This window comes from Hypanus sabinus, chromosome 11 (genome assembly GCF_030144855.1).
Source record: "Hypanus sabinus isolate sHypSab1 chromosome 11, sHypSab1.hap1, whole genome shotgun sequence".
Taxonomy (NCBI): Eukaryota; Metazoa; Chordata; class Chondrichthyes; order Myliobatiformes; family Dasyatidae; genus Hypanus; species Hypanus sabinus.
Window position 1 is genome coordinate 57,636,279 of NC_082716.1, and position 15,643 is coordinate 57,651,921.

The window sequence follows — 15,643 nt, forward strand, 5'->3', positions numbered from 1 at the left end:
CAAACTTAAATATGGCATTGGAGCTGTGCTTAGCCTCACAATCATACGTATAAATTGAGTGAAGCAGGGGCTAAAGCACACTGCCTTGTGGTGCCCCTTTGCTAATGGAGATTTTGTAGGAGAATTTTTTGCCAACCTGCATTGACTTGGATCTGCAATGAAGATATCAAGGATCCAATTGCACAAGGAGATATTGAGGCAAAGGTCTTGAAGCTTATTGATTTGATTCAAGGGGATGATAGTATTGAATGCCGAGCTGTAGTCAATAACAAGCATCCTGATGTACGTATCTTTGTTGTCCAAATGTTCCAGGGTTGAGTGAAGAGCCAATGCAATTGCATCTGCTGTGGATCTGTTGTGACGGTAGGCAGAAGGTGCTAGAATGATCCAGTTTTTTTGAATACAGGACACTCCTGATAGAGTGAAACTTGTGCTTTTAATTACATTTTGCATGGCATTTTTCTCCATATTATCTGTTCTCAGAATGTGAACAACAGAAGGAAGACCCATATTTATCGTGTGGTCTGTTTTGGCTTGTGATTGTGAGAGTACAATTAACCTTGATCTGCTCATTCTGCTACATTGTCATACTCACTGCACAACTGCAAACTGCAGATGTATTTAATTTCAAATTAAATTAATAATGATATTGTTTTAATTGCTGCAAAACTCCAATCTCCAAACCCATTTCTGAGCTTTACTTCAAACATACTATTTGAAAAATTAAGAATTTGTCAGCTTGGTGACTCAGATCACCTCTGAAGCATTCTTTAAATCACACTGGGAAAAGAAACAACTTTAGCAAGTCATTCTGATGAGTCTTAACATTTCTACACCTAATAGATATGCAAACATACCTTTGCTTGGATATCAAAAAGACTCCAATCAATAAAACCGAGGATAAAAATATAAGTGGTAGAATAACGTTCTGCATTCCATCATTGTTGGCTCGTGTCACTGCTCCTGAAAGGAAAAAAAAAGGATTTCTGATGTCATTTTTTAAACTGTTACAGAAAGGTCTATACAACTGCGCTCATATCATAGCATGAGTAATATAATGGGTTGTAATTATTAAATAAAAATCAGTGTTAATTTTTTTCTAATGTTTGGCTGGGTGAGTTCTATATTGCACTTCACAGCTTAAAGCTTGCAGTTTAGTCTTGGGTGTGCATTGAAAGTAAACTGATAGCTGAAAAAGGCAGCTGAGTGCACCAGCTAACATCAGTGTTCATTATTAATGATCAGCTTCTGTTTCTAGTTTCTGATCCTATGACCAAATAAGGAAAAAGCTGTGTTGTGGTGTGACACAGTGCCAAATTGAAAGTCCCACGCAAGCAATGTGAGGTATCCATGAACACTACCCCGCTATTTCTCTTTTGCACTATTTAATTTTTATTGTAATTGACAGTAATTTCATGTCTTTCTGCCATGAAAGAACTTCCATTCCATTTGTCAGTGATAACAAACCTGATTCAGAAGGTTGTTGAGTTCTGTTCAAGTCACAGTAAACCAGTGACTTCAGAAGAAAAAAATATGACCATTTTAGAAAGACCTCGTATTATTACTGAATAGAGGAGTTACATCAGTTCGAGCAACATTTGAAGAACATTAGTAGCCAATGCAAAGATATAGACTACATAATAACATGCCATGAATCACAAGGGCACATCATATTGTCACAAAAAGGAATATACATTCACAGGATGAATCATGTCACTAATGTCACATACTTTTCTCTCCTCTGCCCAAGACATGAATAGCTTCCAGAGATTGCATCTAATTACAACCCTGGGCATTCTGAGGCTGGATGTCTCCCATAAAGTCCCCATTAGGACCTCCTGCCTTTCAGATGCAGCTGATATGCAGCCTAATCCCTTTGGAACTGGTGTGGTCCTGGCTGTCCATTAAAATCACCTGTATCAACTGTGTGACTCAGCCACAAAGACTACTTCTGTGGGCTTGTTTCCAGCCTGCAACTCAGAATCATATTCTAAACAAGCTTCTCTATATCTTTCAGTGCTATCTTCACACCTGATGGGCTGCTTAGTTCTGGACAAAGATGAGCTTTGTGAGTGTTGTTATCACCATGCATGTCTAAATAAGTGGAGGGTTTCCATCACATTCACAACATCCTTCCCAGATGGTGGGCAGGCTTTGGGGTATAAGGAAGTGAGAACCTAAGACCATAAGACATACAGTGGGAGCAGAATTAGGCTAGTTGGACCATCAAGTCTACTCTGCCATTCAATCAAGTTTGATTTTTTTTCCCTCTCATTCTCCTGCCTTTCACCCCACAACCTCGAACATGCTTACTAATCAAAAATCATAGTGGCAAATGCAACGTTGGCATTTATTTCAAGGGGAATAGAATATAAAAACAAGGAGGTAATGTTGAGGCTTTATAAGTCACTAGTCAGACTGCACTTGGAGTACTGTCAACAGTTTTGGGCCCCATATCTCAGAAAGGATGTGTTGTCATTGGAGAGTCCAGGGGTAGTTTACGTGGATGTTTCCGGGAATGAAGGAGTTAACTTATGAGGAGCGTTTGGCAGCTTTGGGCCTGTGCTCACTGGAATTTAGAAAAGTGCAGGGGGATCTCATTGAAACCTACTAAATGTTGAAAGGGCTAGTTAAGATGGATGTGCAGAGGATGTTTCCTGTGGAGGGGGTATCCAGAACTGGAGGGCACAGCCTCAAAATTGAGGGGTGACCATATAGAACAGAGGTAAGGAGAAGTTATTTTAGTCAGAGTAGTGTATTTATGGAATGCTCTGCCACAGACTGCAGTGGAGGCCAAGTCTATGGGTATATTTAAAGCAGAAGTTGATAGATTCCTGATTGATATGGGGAGAAGGCAGATGCATGGGTTTGAGTGGGATCCTGAATCAGACATGACAGAATGGTGGTGCAGATTCAATTGGATGAATGGCCTAATCTGCTCCTATGTCTTATGGTCTAACCCTATCCAACTCCACTTTAAATATATCCAATGACTTGGCCTCCACAACTATTTGTGGCAATGAATTTCACAGAATCACCACAATCTGGTGAAAGAAATCCTTCCGTCTCTGTTCTAAATGGACATCTTTCCATTCTGAGGCTGTGCCCTCTGGTCCTAGACTCTCACACTATTGGAAACATCTTCTCCACATCTCAGTTTTGATCACCTCACTACAGGAAGGATGTGGACACTATAGAGAGAGTGAAGAGGAGATTTACAAGGATGTTGCCTGGAAAGGAGGGGGTACTTTATGACAATAGGTTGAGTGCACTTGGCCTTTTCTCCTTGGAGTGAAGGGGGATGAGTGGTGACCTGATAGAGGTGTATAAGATGTTGAGGGGCATTGATCGTGTGGGTAGCCAGAGGCCTTTTCCCAGGGCTGAAAAGGCTAACATGAGGGGGCATAATTTTAAGGTGCTTGGAACTAGGTACCAAGTGGATGTCAGGGGTAAATTTTTCACACAGAGTGGTGGGTGCGTGGAATGCACTGCCAGTGATGGTGGTGGAGGCAGATACAACAGGGTATTTTAAGAGAATCTTAGATATGCACATGGACCTTAGAAAAATACAGGGTTATGTGCTAAGGAAATTCTAGGCAGTTTCTAAAGGTTACATGGTCAGCACAACATTGTGGGCCAAAGGGCCTGTAATATGCTGTTAATTTCTATGTTCTATGTTGACTCTATCCAGGCCTTTGAACATTCAGTAGGCTTCAATGAGAACCCAACCCTTGCACATTATTCTAAGCACCAGTGAGTACAGGCCCAGAGCTGTCAAATGTTTCTCATAGCTTAATCCTTTCACTCCCAGGATCATTCTCATAACCTTCTCTGGACCGTCTCCAATGCTTTTCTTAGATACGAAGTCAAATCTGCTCAACTTTTGCACAAGATACTCAGACTCTGTTGCTCTGGTAGCTACAGTATTTAACCAGGCAGTCAAACTCCCTTTCTGGTTAAAGCAAGGCTAAGCAATGGAAATGCTATTGAATATTAGGGATAGCTGTTTGGACTCTCTTTTTTAAGAAATGATTGTTTGTTACTTTTGTGACATCAGTCACATGTCACTCTTATCAGCACATGCCTGAAATGTTGTCTGGATCTTACAGCATGCAGCAGTGGCATACGTTAACATATTTGCTTCTGTGCACCAAGACCTAGACAACATTCAGGGAATGTTTTATGATGATGATGCAGTCATGAATTGATATTGGTCCTTAATGTCAAAATCTTGGGTGAAGAAAGCAACGAAGAAATAAACCTTCAGCCCAAAGGTGGAATATAGAAGAGTTGTTGGAAGGGATAGGGGGAAAATCAAAAAATAATTTCTCTGTCCCTAGTACTATGTTGCAGTTGGGCACCATTTGTTGTTGGCAACTCTGGAAATATTCTAAACAAGCATGGTTAAATAAAACCACACTTAAATAAACTCTGAAATCTTACTGAATCCTGTCAAGTTTGACTTCAGAATTACATGGATTAGATCTCCATGACAGGCATCCAGTCTCAAACTCTGTTGATGTACTTTGGGTAGCAGTTGAAAATACCCTTAGAGGCCACTTTATTAGGTACACCTGTACATCTGCTTGTTAATGCAAATTTCTTATCAGCCAATCATGTAGCTTCTTGGCTTCTGTTTGGCCTTTATATGGTAAAGGAATCCATTGGAATAAATTTGTATTATTTGGACAATGTTTTTACTCATATGTTCCATCATCACCTTCTCCTCCTATGCAAGTATGTGTTACCAATTAAAATACTCAGCACTAAAAATATAGTACCTTCATTTTTAATCTTCATATAAAGGCTGCTTGGTTGTCCTTCCTTTTCAGAGAAAATTGGATAAATCGTCAGTTGGTACTGAACAGATGGATAAAAATGGTCTGTAAGATAAAATATTGCAATGGTAAGCTTAAAGCGGTGCTGATACACAACAGTTATAGTGTCATAGAGCTATAGAGAACTGGAGCTCAGGAACAGGCCCTTCAGTCCATCTAGTCTCTGCCAACCTGTTCTTCTGCCTAGTCCCATCTACCAGCACTCAGGCCATAGTGAAAATCTAGAACCAGTAGTCACTGTTGAATAAAATAAATCACTCAAGCATGAGGTGAAAGCATTTCTTCTCAGATAGTAGCAAGTTTGCAGGTGGAAATTTTAATATTTTTTACACAGAGGTAAACAGATACTTGACAAGAAATGAGGGACATGTAGGTACAAAGGAATTCAGAGTTGTAATTCAAATTAGATCAGACATTTTGTTATTAAATGATGGGGAGGCATGAGACGCTGAGTTGCTAACTCCAGATCCTAGTTCACATTTGAATGTCCCCTTACAGCTGTTATCTTGCCTTTTAGATAGAGGTCACAGGTCCAGCAGGTACTGTTGGGGAGTCTGTGAATTTTATGCAAGGACATATTTCTGATAGCTGGTACATTCCATATCTTCTGTGAAATAATGTTTATGTAAGTAATATGATAGATGAAGAGAATTTGGACGCCAGTCAAGTAGGCTCCATTTTTCTAATAGTGTCAAGTTTCTTTCCGAGTATCAAAGAAACCAAACTCATCAAAGCGAGAGCACTGTATTCCTGTTGCAAGGTTGTACCATATAGATAGAAGAAAATCTCTGGTGGCATAGTGGGGACTTGGGAAGTGAATCAGTTGGTACAGAGTTCTCAGCCTGTGATCTCCTCTTGGAATTAATGCTGTGTGTGCCAGGTCCAGTTACATTTCTAGTCAATACTGATTCCCAAGAATTCATTTAGGGGAAATTTGAGGAGGACAGTGTCATTCAATGTCACGGTGAAGTTTGTGATTTTTTTTGATTTGTTGGAGATAGTTATTCTTGGCTGCTGTTTGGCCTTTTTTTTAAAATGACATCCAAGGTATTTAACATCAATTAGAATCTATGAGCATAAAGTAAACTCTGCTCAAGTTGGAAATTTGGTTCTTGCAGATGTAGACACCTCCGCAAACATAATTGCAAATAATAACCAGATTTGTGTTAAATTAGGAATAAGATTGAGGGTAAAGGCACAGGTGCTGTCCTGAATTTGAACACAACCTGCCAAGAATGCTCGTCATACAAACAGCAGAGTTTGTATTTAGAAGAAGCCTTTTACCTTCTCAGAAGCTCTTCACAGCCAATTAATTTTTCCTCACCTAAATGTACTAATGATAGGTAACAGGATAGCTAAATACCATTACAATAACTCCAAGAAGCAGCCGTTGATTTCAGTCTACATTGTCATGGGATTAATAAGGAAGAAACCATTGCTCTTCTTTAAATAGTGCCATGAATTTTTTGGTAAAAGGCTTCTTCCAATTATAAAGTTTGCTTTTTGTATGATGTACAAAGCAGTGATTACAGAAAGCTTACTCTTTCTAGACGTTTATAATATGTGTAATACATTTTTTTCTCCTTTGGGCTAGACACTTTCATCACAGGAGGCAAAAGAAACTCAGACAACCCCTGTTCACAGACATGTTTCTGGTATACGATGTAAAGTTGTGCATAACATGAACACATAGCCTCAGTTTTGATGAAAGCAATAACTATAGAGAAAAGGGAAGCAGGGAAGGAGGGGGAGAGAGGGAGAGGGAGAGAGAGAGGAATATATATAACAGACCCCTCTGGCCCAACGAGCCCATGCTGTCCAATTAGTTCCACGTGAGCAATTAACCTACTAACTGGTGTGTCTTTCGAATGTGGGAGGAAACCAGAGCACCTGGAGGATATCCACAAAGTCACAGAGAGAATGTTCAGAAGACTTACAGGCAGTGGTGGAATTGACCCGAGTCGCTGGTGCTCAATAGCATCACTTTAGGTTGATAATAATAATAAATTAATAGAAAAAATGTGGTTAATATGTAAGGCAAGCTGCTATATTGTTACCACTCATTTCAGACTACCACTAAAATCCCTCTCCCTTGATTCTTCCCTTTTCTCTATAGCTATTGCTTTCACCGAAATGTTAACATCAAAACTGAGGCTATGTGTTTAGGTTATGAACAGCTTTATATACTAGAAACATGTCAGTGAACAAGAACAGTCTGAGTTTCTTTTGCCTCCTATAATCAAAGTGCCATGCCCGTGGGAGAAAAAAAAAGTAATGCACATGATAAAAATGTCTAGAAAGAGTAAGTTCGCTATAATCACTGCTTTGGATCCATAGATATTTGTTGCCTATAGCAAAGAAGGCTTCTTGCATACAACAACTTTAAGTTTGTTTATATTGTTATTTCATGAACCATTTGGGCTCCTGGTGTTTTAAAAATCTCACAGAGGACTACTTTATCATCTTCTGCTGCTTGTTTATAAATTGTTGCTCTTCAGTTCACTAATGTGGGAGATCCAGATTTAGCCAAGTTAACACACACACACACACGAAAGCAGTATATATTAAGATGCATATTAGACTTTTTGGTTCATTTTGAATCAGTAACATAATGATAGATGATCCTCACTGTCAAACAAAGAATAAAGAATTACTGTTGGCAGTGGAATAATATTATGTCACTCTTGACATTCATAAATAAGCATTTACGTTTTGCTTTGTATGAAATCAAAATACTGCTATATCACTCTTTCAGAGGATCGACAATAACTTCACACTTCCATTTATCCCTACATTCATAATCAAAGTGTTTGATGCTTATTATGACTGTTTCCACTGATATGACAGCATCTAACAACAATTCCTTTTTAATTAAATCTCCTGCCGAGTTGTGATTTCTGACAAAACCACTATCCATCTATGTAGCCTCAAAAGACAAATTCTACTAACCTTTCTCCCAACTTTCTGTTGCCCAATTCTTTTATTAAGCTTTGTCTTTTGCCCATCTGTTCTTTAAAACCTTACTGTTAGCTATGAGTAATACGCTTCTAATTTCTTCCTTATCAAGTCATTCTCCTGTACTTGATACCTCAGCTTCTGCAAAATGACGCATCTCTAATGATTTCAAACCGACCATAAGCTTTCCTAGATCAGTCCACCAATTAGCTTGCCATCCTGTTGTTACCTGACCTCAGATAAAATTTGATCTCCATCTCTTCAATATAGTTCTCACTTCTTGAATTGGCAGTCTCTTACTTTCTCATCATTCTTATTTTCTTCTTCTATATCAACTTTGTATCTAGGAATAAATAGTTCTGCCCAAGATCCAAAATTCCCATTTCACTCACTTTTGACGCTAAGCTTACAATGGGACCTTAGTATGACCCTGCATGAGGGAAGGATAAGAGGGTGGCTGAGGAAACATCAGATAACATAGAATGCCCTGATTAAGATTTTCACTGCTATTCAGTGAGGTATTTTAATTTATCAGTTTTCTGTAAATGCAGTGTGTCCTGCAGGTAAGAGTAGCTTGGCTTCAGCTGAAAGTAAGGAGCCATGTTGTCCAATTTAGGAATGTTGTGTCAGCCAATCAGGAGTGGGATGGCATAGAACATTCTCAAGAGCTTGGTGGGAAGACAGTTCTGAAGGACAGTAGTCTGGTTTTGGGTCTTTCAGAGGGAGCAGCAGAGCAGGGCACAAACGTATTAAGGAACTGGGGCTGCAGCTCAATGACCTTCAACTGAGACTGGAGAATGAGGAGGTGATAGATAAGAGCTACAGGGAGATAGTCACCCCTAGGTTGCAGGAGGCAGGTAACTGGGTGACTGTCAGGAGAAGGAAAGGAAATGGGCAGCCAGTGCAGAGTTCCCCTGTGGCTGTTCCCCTCAATAATAAGTATACCACTTCGAACACTATTGAGGAGGACGAACTACAAGGAGGGAGCCGCAGCAGCTGGGTCTCTGGCACTGAGTCTGGTGTTGTGGTTCAGAAGAGAAGAAGGGTGAAGAGGACTGCAGTGGTGATAGGAGATTCCATAGTCAGAGGAACAGAGATGAGATTCTGCAATTCTGAGATTCTGAGTTACCCGGATGGTATGTTGCCACTGAGGTGCCAGGGTGAGGAGAGCTGTGGAGGTCCTGAAGGGAGATTTTAGGTAGCTAGGTAGTGTCATAGAGTCCTGGAGAAGTACAGCAGAAAACAGGCATTTCAGCCCATCTAGTCAATGAGAAAGCATTTAAACTGCTTACTCCCATCAACTTGCAGCTGGATCATACCCCTCCATACCCCTAATATCCATGTATCTACCTCTTAAATGTTGAAATCAAGCTCCTATCCACCATTTATGCTGGCAGATCATTCCACACTCTCATGACCCTCTGAGTAAAGAAGTTTCCCCTTTTAACTTCTCATCTTTCACCCTGTTCCATGATCTCTGGTTTAGATTTATGGGAACTGGGATCTCTTCTGGGGAAGGTACAACATGTACAAAAGGGACGGGTTACACTTGAACTCGAGGGGGGCCAATACCTTTGTGGGCAAGTTTGCTTGAGCAGTTCAAGAGGGTTAAAACTAATCTGGCAGGGGGATAGGAGCCAGAGTGATAGGGCTGAGGGTGATGTAGCTGGTTTACAAACAGTATGCAGTGAGATTGCTAGCAATGAGAGGCGGTTGATAGGGCTAAATGGAATTCAACAGGATGAGTTGCAATGTAAAAGGAGAACAAAATCAAAAAAGGTGAATACATGACTGAAGGTGTTATATTTGAATGCACACAGTATATGGAACAAGGAAGATGAACTCGTAGCACTGTTACAGATTGGCACATATGACATTTTGGGCATCACTGAGTCATGGCTGAAAGAATATTATACCTGGGAATTTAACGTCCAAGATTACACATTGTATAGAAAGGTCAGGCAGGTAGACAGAGGGGTGGTGTGATTCTGTGGTTAAAGATAAAATCAAATCATTAAAAAGAGGTGACATAGTGTCAGAAGGTGTTGGATCGTTGTGGGTAGAGATAAGGAACTGCAAGCATTTAAAGACCCTGATACCATGTGTTAAAAGGTATTCACCTCCAAGCCCTCTTTGAAAGTTTTCATGTTTTATTGTTTTACAACATTGAATCACAGTGGATTTCATTTGGCTTTTTTAACACTGATCAACAGAAAAGACTCTTCTGTGTCAAAGTGAAAACAAATTTCTACAAAATGGTCTAAATTTATTACAATTATTAAACACAAAATAATTGATTGCATAATTACTCATCACCTTCAAGTTAGTATCTGGTAGATGCACCTTTGGCAGCAATTACAGCTTTGAGTCTGTGTGGACAGGTCTCCATCAGCTTTGCACATCTGGAACTGCAATTTTTCCCCCTTCTTTACAAAACTGCTCCAGCTCCATCAGAATCCATGATCATTACTGAACAAGTCCAACCACAAATTCTCAATTGGGTTGTGGTCTGGAGTCTGACTTGACCACTCCAGGACATTAACATTGTTGTTTTTAAGCCATTCCCGTGTAGTTTTGGCTTTACACGTACGGTCAATGTCCTGCTGGAAAACAATTCTTCTCTCAAGTCACAGGTCTCTTGCAAACAGCATCAGGTTTTCCTCCAGGATTTCCCTGTATTTTGCCCTCTACCTTCACAAGCCTTCCTGGGCCTGCTGTAGTGAAGCATCCCCACAGAATGATGCAGCCATCACCATGCTTCACGGTAGGGGTGGTGTGTTTTTGATGATGTGCAGGGTTTGGTTTATGCCAAACATAGCATTTAGTCTGATGGCCAGAAAGCTCAATTTTGAATTCCATATGAATTCAGAGTGTCCCACGTGCCTTCTGACAAACTCTAGCTGAGATGTCATGTGAGTTTTTTCAACAGTGGCTTTCTCTTTGCCACTCTCCCATAAAGCTGTGACTTGTGAAACACTCGGGCTACAGATGTGGTATGCGCAGTCTCTCCTATCTCAGCCACTGAAGCCAGAGCTGTCACAGGTCTCCTGCTGGCCTCCCACACAGTCCCCTTCCTGCATGGTCACTCAGTTTTTGAGGATGGCCTGCTCTAGGCAGATTTACAGCTGTGGCATATTCTTTCCATTTCTTGATAATTGACTTAATTGTACTCCAAGGGATATTCAGTGACTTGGGCATTTCTTTATATCCATTGATTGTGCTTTTCAATAGCCTTTTCATGGAGTTGTGTGTAGTGTTCTTTTGCCTTCATTGTGTAGTTTTTGCCAGGATACTGACTCACCAGCAGTTGGACCTTCCAGATACAGGTGAATTTTTACTACAATCAATTCAAACGCCCTGACTGCACACAGGTCTCCAAAAACAGATCTCCATTTAACTAATTTTGTGACTTCTAAAGCCAATTGGTTGCACTAGTGATGAGTTGGTGTGTCATATTAAAGGGAGTGAATACTTATGCAATTAATTATTTTGTGTTTTATGCTTATATTTGGATCACTTTATAGAGATCTGTTTTCAATGACACAAAAGAGTCTTTTCCTGTTGACCAGTGTCAAAAAAGCCAAATTAAATCCACTGTGATTCGATGTTGTAAAATAATAAAGCATGAAAACTTCCAGGGGGCAGAAGTGGGGTGAACACTTTTTATAGGCTGTGTACACATCCCAAAGAATAAAGAGGCAGGATGATGCAACCGTGGCTGACAAGAGAAGTGAAGCCAATGTAAAAGTCAAAGAGAGGGCAGATAATAGAGCAAACATCAGAGGGAAGTTAGCGGATTGGCTTTTAAAAACCAACAGAATGCAACTAAAAAAACAATCATAAATCATAAAGAATGAAACTATGGAATACAATGGTAATATTAAAGAGGATACCAGAAGTTTTTCAGATGTGTAAAGTATAAAAGAGAGGTGAGAGTAGATATCAGACTGCTGGACAATGATGCTGGCAAGATAGTAATTGGAGACAAGGAAATGGTGGATGAACTGAATAAGTATTTTTCAGATTGACTTCAACAGTTTAGGAGAACGTGCAAAGAAATGTCAGATGGAATACTGTTTCAGGAAATGTATGGTCATGCACCTTGATAGAAGAAATAGAAGCATAGATTATTTTTTACATGGAGAGATAATTCAAAAATCTTAGGTACAAAGTTACTTGGGAGTCCTCATGCAGGATTCTTTAAAGGTTAATTTGTAGGCTTAGTCAATGGCGAGGAAGGCAAATAGCATTTGTTTTGAGGGGACTAGAATATAAAGCAAGGATGTAATGTTGAGGCTTTATAAAGTACTGGTGAGGCCTCACTTGGAGTACTTTGAACAGTTTTGGGCCCCTAATCTAAGAAAGGAGGTGATGACATTGGAGAGAGTTCAAAGGAGGTTCAGGACAATTATTCCAGGATTGAAAGGCTTGTCATAGAAGGAGTGTTTGATGGCTCTGGACCTCTACTCACTGGAATTGGGAAGAATGAAGGGTGACCTCATTGAAATCTATTGAATGTTGAATGGCCTCAATAACGTGGATGTGGAGAGGATGTTTCCTATGGTGGGAGAGACTAAACCAGAGGACACAGTCTTAGAATAGAGGGGAGAAATTTCGTTAGTCAGAGAGTGGTGAATCTGTGGAATTTGTCGCCACAGACACGTGTGGGGGACTAAGCCAGAGGCAGAGGTTGATACATTCTTGATTAATCAGGTCATGAAGGGTTACAGGGAAAAGGTAGGAGATTCGGGCTGAGAGGGAAAGTGGACCTGCCATGATGAAATGGCATAGCAGACTTGATGGGCTAAGTGGCCTAGTTCTGTTCCCATATCTTATAGTCTTATTTTTTGAACAGAAAACAATGAAGTTCTGGAAGTTCCTGCTGAAAAGGGAGGTGCTGCAAGCTATCAGTATACTGTATGAAAAATGTATTTGGATGAGAACTCAAAATGCTGAACTCTGTGGGACTGTAGATAAAGAACTGAGAAAGGAATTTAATCCAAACTGTTCCTTTTTTTAGCTGTTTTGAAACTCATGGTCCAACTACCCTGCTCCTGTGTTATAAACTTCAATGATTCTATGAGCTGCGGGTGATCCCCAGACCACAACAGCATGAAGCAAATTTGCATTTTAGGCCCTTCACAGGTTTCGAATGACTGACTTATAGACACATTTACATACAACTGAGCCTTCATAGATGTTACTAAATTCAAATGAGACCCAGTCTTGGGGAAAAAAAACTATTGACATGGAACCTCTCCACATTAATCATACACCATTGTCTTTTGAGAACACAGGCTGAAGCCCATGAAAACCAACCACTGAGCATGGGGCATCCTGATTCTGTACTATTCATTATAACTAGGCAGTACAAGACAATTCATGCTCATGTTATCAACCCTCATTAGCACTGCTGTTTGCAACACAACACTGCAATGGTTACTGCATTGAGAGAGTTTGTGTATTTTTCAACTTATGTATATCTGTGACAATCGAACCCATTTGTAACCTGGGGACAGCCTGTATTTATATTCAATATTAGGCCTAATTGTCCTTCAAGTAGAATATCTAGCTAAACTTGTGACCATTCCATTACCACTAACTATATAGAACTGTACAAAAGCAAAATTTTTGTACCTTTATGTAATCAAAATACCTGTGTGTACAGTGAAAACTGCTTAGTTATTTATACCCTGTGGAAAAGGGTCCATCCTTTCTGATAAGGCACACATTTGGAAGTCTTGCAACATAATAATTCCCAGTTTAAAATTATGTAACTAAACCTACCATGAATGTAGATGCTTGTGATGTTCTCAGAAGCCCTTATCCACTTTAAGTTCTTCACATCGTTATTTGTCAGGCTTTTCCATTCTATCACAAATGATGTTGGCTGGCAATTAAGAGGAAGCACTCTCCAAGAAACAGCTACACAACTGTTGTTTATTACGGAGGCATGAAGTGAATGAAGAACAGTCTCTGCTGTGATTAAAAATAAGTATTTTAAATTAAATATGGGAATATTAATGAATACAAAGCTTTCATTACACATTTGAGCATTCCAATTAACAAATCTATTCATAACTTCCTTGTAATCTAATTTTGCACAGAATTCCTGTTAAGTTCTGCAAACAAAACCAAGAAGCACAGAGTGGACTGCAGTATATAGAACCAACCTTTGCTGTTGTCCTTTGACAAGATTAATTTAAAATTCCTTCTAGAAGAACCAATAGAATTGATAGCAATCACAGAGACACTTTTAATTTCATTCGCCAGAGGAAAACTGTAACTTGTAACATCTCCGACACGTTTCAGCCATGTAATGTTTTCTTTTGATTGATATTTCAATGTATAATCCTTCACAGTGCACAAGGCTTCATTTTTTGTCAGAGGCTATATTGAAGAGAAAAAAAAAATCTCATTTTGTTACTACAATGACTTCAGATTCATATTCTATTGATTTTCTTTGTAAATACAATTGCAATACCAATTAAGTTCGGCAGAATATCATTTAAATCTAACAAGATGGTTCATTCATGGAAATTAATCAAATCTACATTTTACAAAGCTTCATCATTTACCCAGCTGTGATAAATTAGAACATAGAACAGGTCAGCACATGAACAAGTACTTCAACCAACAATGTGCGTTCTTGACCAAAGAGTTAGCATTGAGGGGCCAGGTGAGATCGTCCATCATATACACTCCCAGAAACCTGGTGCTCCTAACTCTCTACATGGACGAGCCATTTATGTGCAGTAAGAACAGATCAGCCTGTACCTTCCTAAAGTCCACAGTCATCCGCTTAGCCTTGTCCACACTGAGACTCTTGTTCGGTCCACTCTACCTCCTCCCTGTACACTGTCTTATTGTCATTGTTGATAAGGCCAACCACTGTTGTGCCATCAGCAAACCTGACTACTCAGTTTGAACTGGGTCATCAGTGCAGTCACGCATCAGTAGTGGGCTGAGCCTGCAGCCATGAGGGGTGCCTGTGCTCAGCATGATGGGGCTACAGACGTTGCTGCCAACGTGGGCTGGCTGTGGTGTTCCTGTCAAGTGGTCCAAGATCCAGTTATGGGGAAAAGTAATGAGACCCAATCAGTACAGTTTATTCACCAGCCTCTGAAGAATGATCGTATCAAACACTGAGCAGAAATCAATTAACTGCACTCCAGTGTATGAGGCACCATTTTCCAGGTGGGACAGGCTGGTGTGCAGAGCAGAGGCTGAGGCATCATCTGTGGGCTGATTTGAGTGATAAATGAGATGTAAACTGGAAAGGACTGGAATCATTCTCCACAACTTCCACTGTCTTCAATGGGATTCTACCACCAAGTACACCTTTTCCTCTTCCCCAGCCCAAAATCACTCTCCACTTTCTACAGGATGATTGCCTTGTCTATACATCCCTCTCCACTGATCTCCCTGCAGGTAGAAGTTGTTCCACACTTGCCCATTCACCTCCTCCCTCACATCCATTTAGGGGTCCAAACAGTCCTTCCAGATGAAGCAACACTGCAAATGCGAGTCTGTGGGGGTCATCTACTGTATCCAGCATGCCCAACGTAGCCTTCTCTGCAATGGTGAGACCCAGCGTACATTGGGGAACTGCTATGTTGAACACCTTCACTCCATCTGCAACAGGCTGGATTTCCCAGTAGCCAACCATTTTAATACCCCTCCTCATTCCCATTCTGACATGAGAGTCTATGGCCTCCACTATTGCCAGGGTTAGCCCACTCTTAGGTTGGAAGAATAAATTCCATCTAGGTAGCCTCCAACCTGATGGCATGAATATTTATTTCTCGAACTTCCAATGATTTCTCTAACTTCCATTAATTTCTCCCCGC

The 15,643-nt window shown here is 40.2% G+C and overlaps 1 protein-coding gene across 1 annotated transcript in view; it reads right to left on the minus strand.

Annotated features, from left to right (window-relative positions):
- lepr (leptin receptor) overlaps positions 1 to 15,643 on the minus strand; it is a 127,761-nt gene that overhangs the window by 18,512 nt on the left and 93,606 nt on the right. Inside the window, exons 14-17 of the mRNA XM_059984384.1 lie at positions 13,967 to 14,183; positions 13,581 to 13,772; positions 4,782 to 4,883; positions 858 to 963 (exon numbers count right to left, since the gene is read on the minus strand). Of these exons, the coding sequence (XP_059840367.1) occupies positions 858 to 963; positions 4,782 to 4,883; positions 13,581 to 13,772; positions 13,967 to 14,183 (617 nt within the window). The remainder of the gene's footprint in view (positions 1 to 857; positions 964 to 4,781; positions 4,884 to 13,580; positions 13,773 to 13,966; positions 14,184 to 15,643) is intronic.